Source organism: Microtus ochrogaster, chromosome 7 (genome assembly GCF_000317375.1).
Source record: "Microtus ochrogaster isolate Prairie Vole_2 chromosome 7, MicOch1.0, whole genome shotgun sequence".
In the NCBI taxonomy this organism is placed as follows: Eukaryota; Metazoa; Chordata; class Mammalia; order Rodentia; family Cricetidae; genus Microtus; species Microtus ochrogaster.
The window spans coordinates 44453076-44454294 of NC_022014.1; the positions used below are offsets into that span (position 1 = coordinate 44453076).

The window sequence follows — 1219 nt, forward strand, 5'->3', positions numbered from 1 at the left end:
TCTCACCCCTCAGCTGTTACCTCCCCCCAGTTCTCACCTCCCCAGTTCTCACCCCATCAGCTCTCACCCCTCAGCTCTCACCCCTCAGCTGTTACTTTCCCCCAGTTCTTACCTCCCAAGCTCTCACCTCCCCAGCTTCTACAAAGATGATTCTTTGTCTTCTCAGAATAAGACCTTGTGGAGAGCAAACCTGTGTGAATTCCTGAGAATGGGAAATGTATCGAAAATAGACAAAATCGAGACCAAACTTAAGGTATGTGAAACTGCTGAGTGTTTAGGGGATCCCTGCCTCCCTCCCCTCTTCTCAGCATTTAGTGGGGAGGGAAGCAGGGCCTGCTCCTTTTTCGAGGGATCTGACTGTGTCTTGATTCTCTCCACAGATACTTGGGCGTTGCCTACCCAAGGTTGAGAGCACCTCTGAGGTAAGCTGTCCTTCCCTCAACATACCCTGCAGATAGTGCCTTTACCCACATCCAGGCTTTGCTTGCTACAGTCCTCAGCAGGCAGCCTGCTCACCTCTAACACCCGCCATCTTCTCCGGTTCTTCGCAGATGACGAGCATCTTCCTTACAAATGATGAGAAGGACTTTAATAAGAAACTGAGGTACTTTGTGAGCCAACTGGAAGATCTGCTGCCAACACAGATTCCTACAACACCTGATCCGACCTCTGACCCGGTCACGTCTTGCTCTGTGACCATGGAATAAAAAACCAGCAGAAGTGTTTGAGTCTGAATGTCCCTCAGGGCCCACACCCAGGAGGAGGATCTCACTTTCCCGTTTGGCATCACATATATATCAATTTATCTATTTTCTAAATTATGTTCCCATTTTACCCCATCGAGGCTATTTATTTATGTATTTATGTATTTATGTATGTATTTATTTATTTATTACCTTCTGCAATGTGAAGTATACCTGTTACAGCTGAAGAGTGGTTTCTCCATGTTTTGAAAGAGAAAAAAAATAATTCCAAAGGAGACTGGGGAGATTTCATTTGTTCCTTGTGTTTTAAACGGGTTTTTAAACACTTGTGGAAATAAAGAGCTTTGAACAAATGGGCTTTGTTTTGTCCAATGTCTTAGTGTGGCGTCATCTCTGTACCAGTCTTAGATGGGCCTTGTGGGCCATGCTCTTTGGGTGTAGGGTAGAGGCTGCCCATCTGAGCTCCCTCTCCCATCCCCTGCACAGAGGACCGACCTCAACTCCAACATCACAAG

General features: G+C 46.4%; 1 protein-coding gene across 1 annotated transcript in view; it reads left to right on the top strand.

Annotated features, from left to right (window-relative positions):
* Positions 1-707, top strand: part of LOC101986836 (interleukin-3) — a 2789-nt gene extending 2082 nt beyond the window's left edge. The window contains exons 3-5 of the mRNA XM_005350299.1: positions 167-253; positions 381-422; positions 552-707. Of these exons, the coding sequence (XP_005350356.1) occupies positions 167-253; positions 381-422; positions 552-707 (285 nt within the window). The remainder of the gene's footprint in view (positions 1-166; positions 254-380; positions 423-551) is intronic.
* The last annotated feature ends 512 nt before the right edge of the window (positions 708-1219 follow it).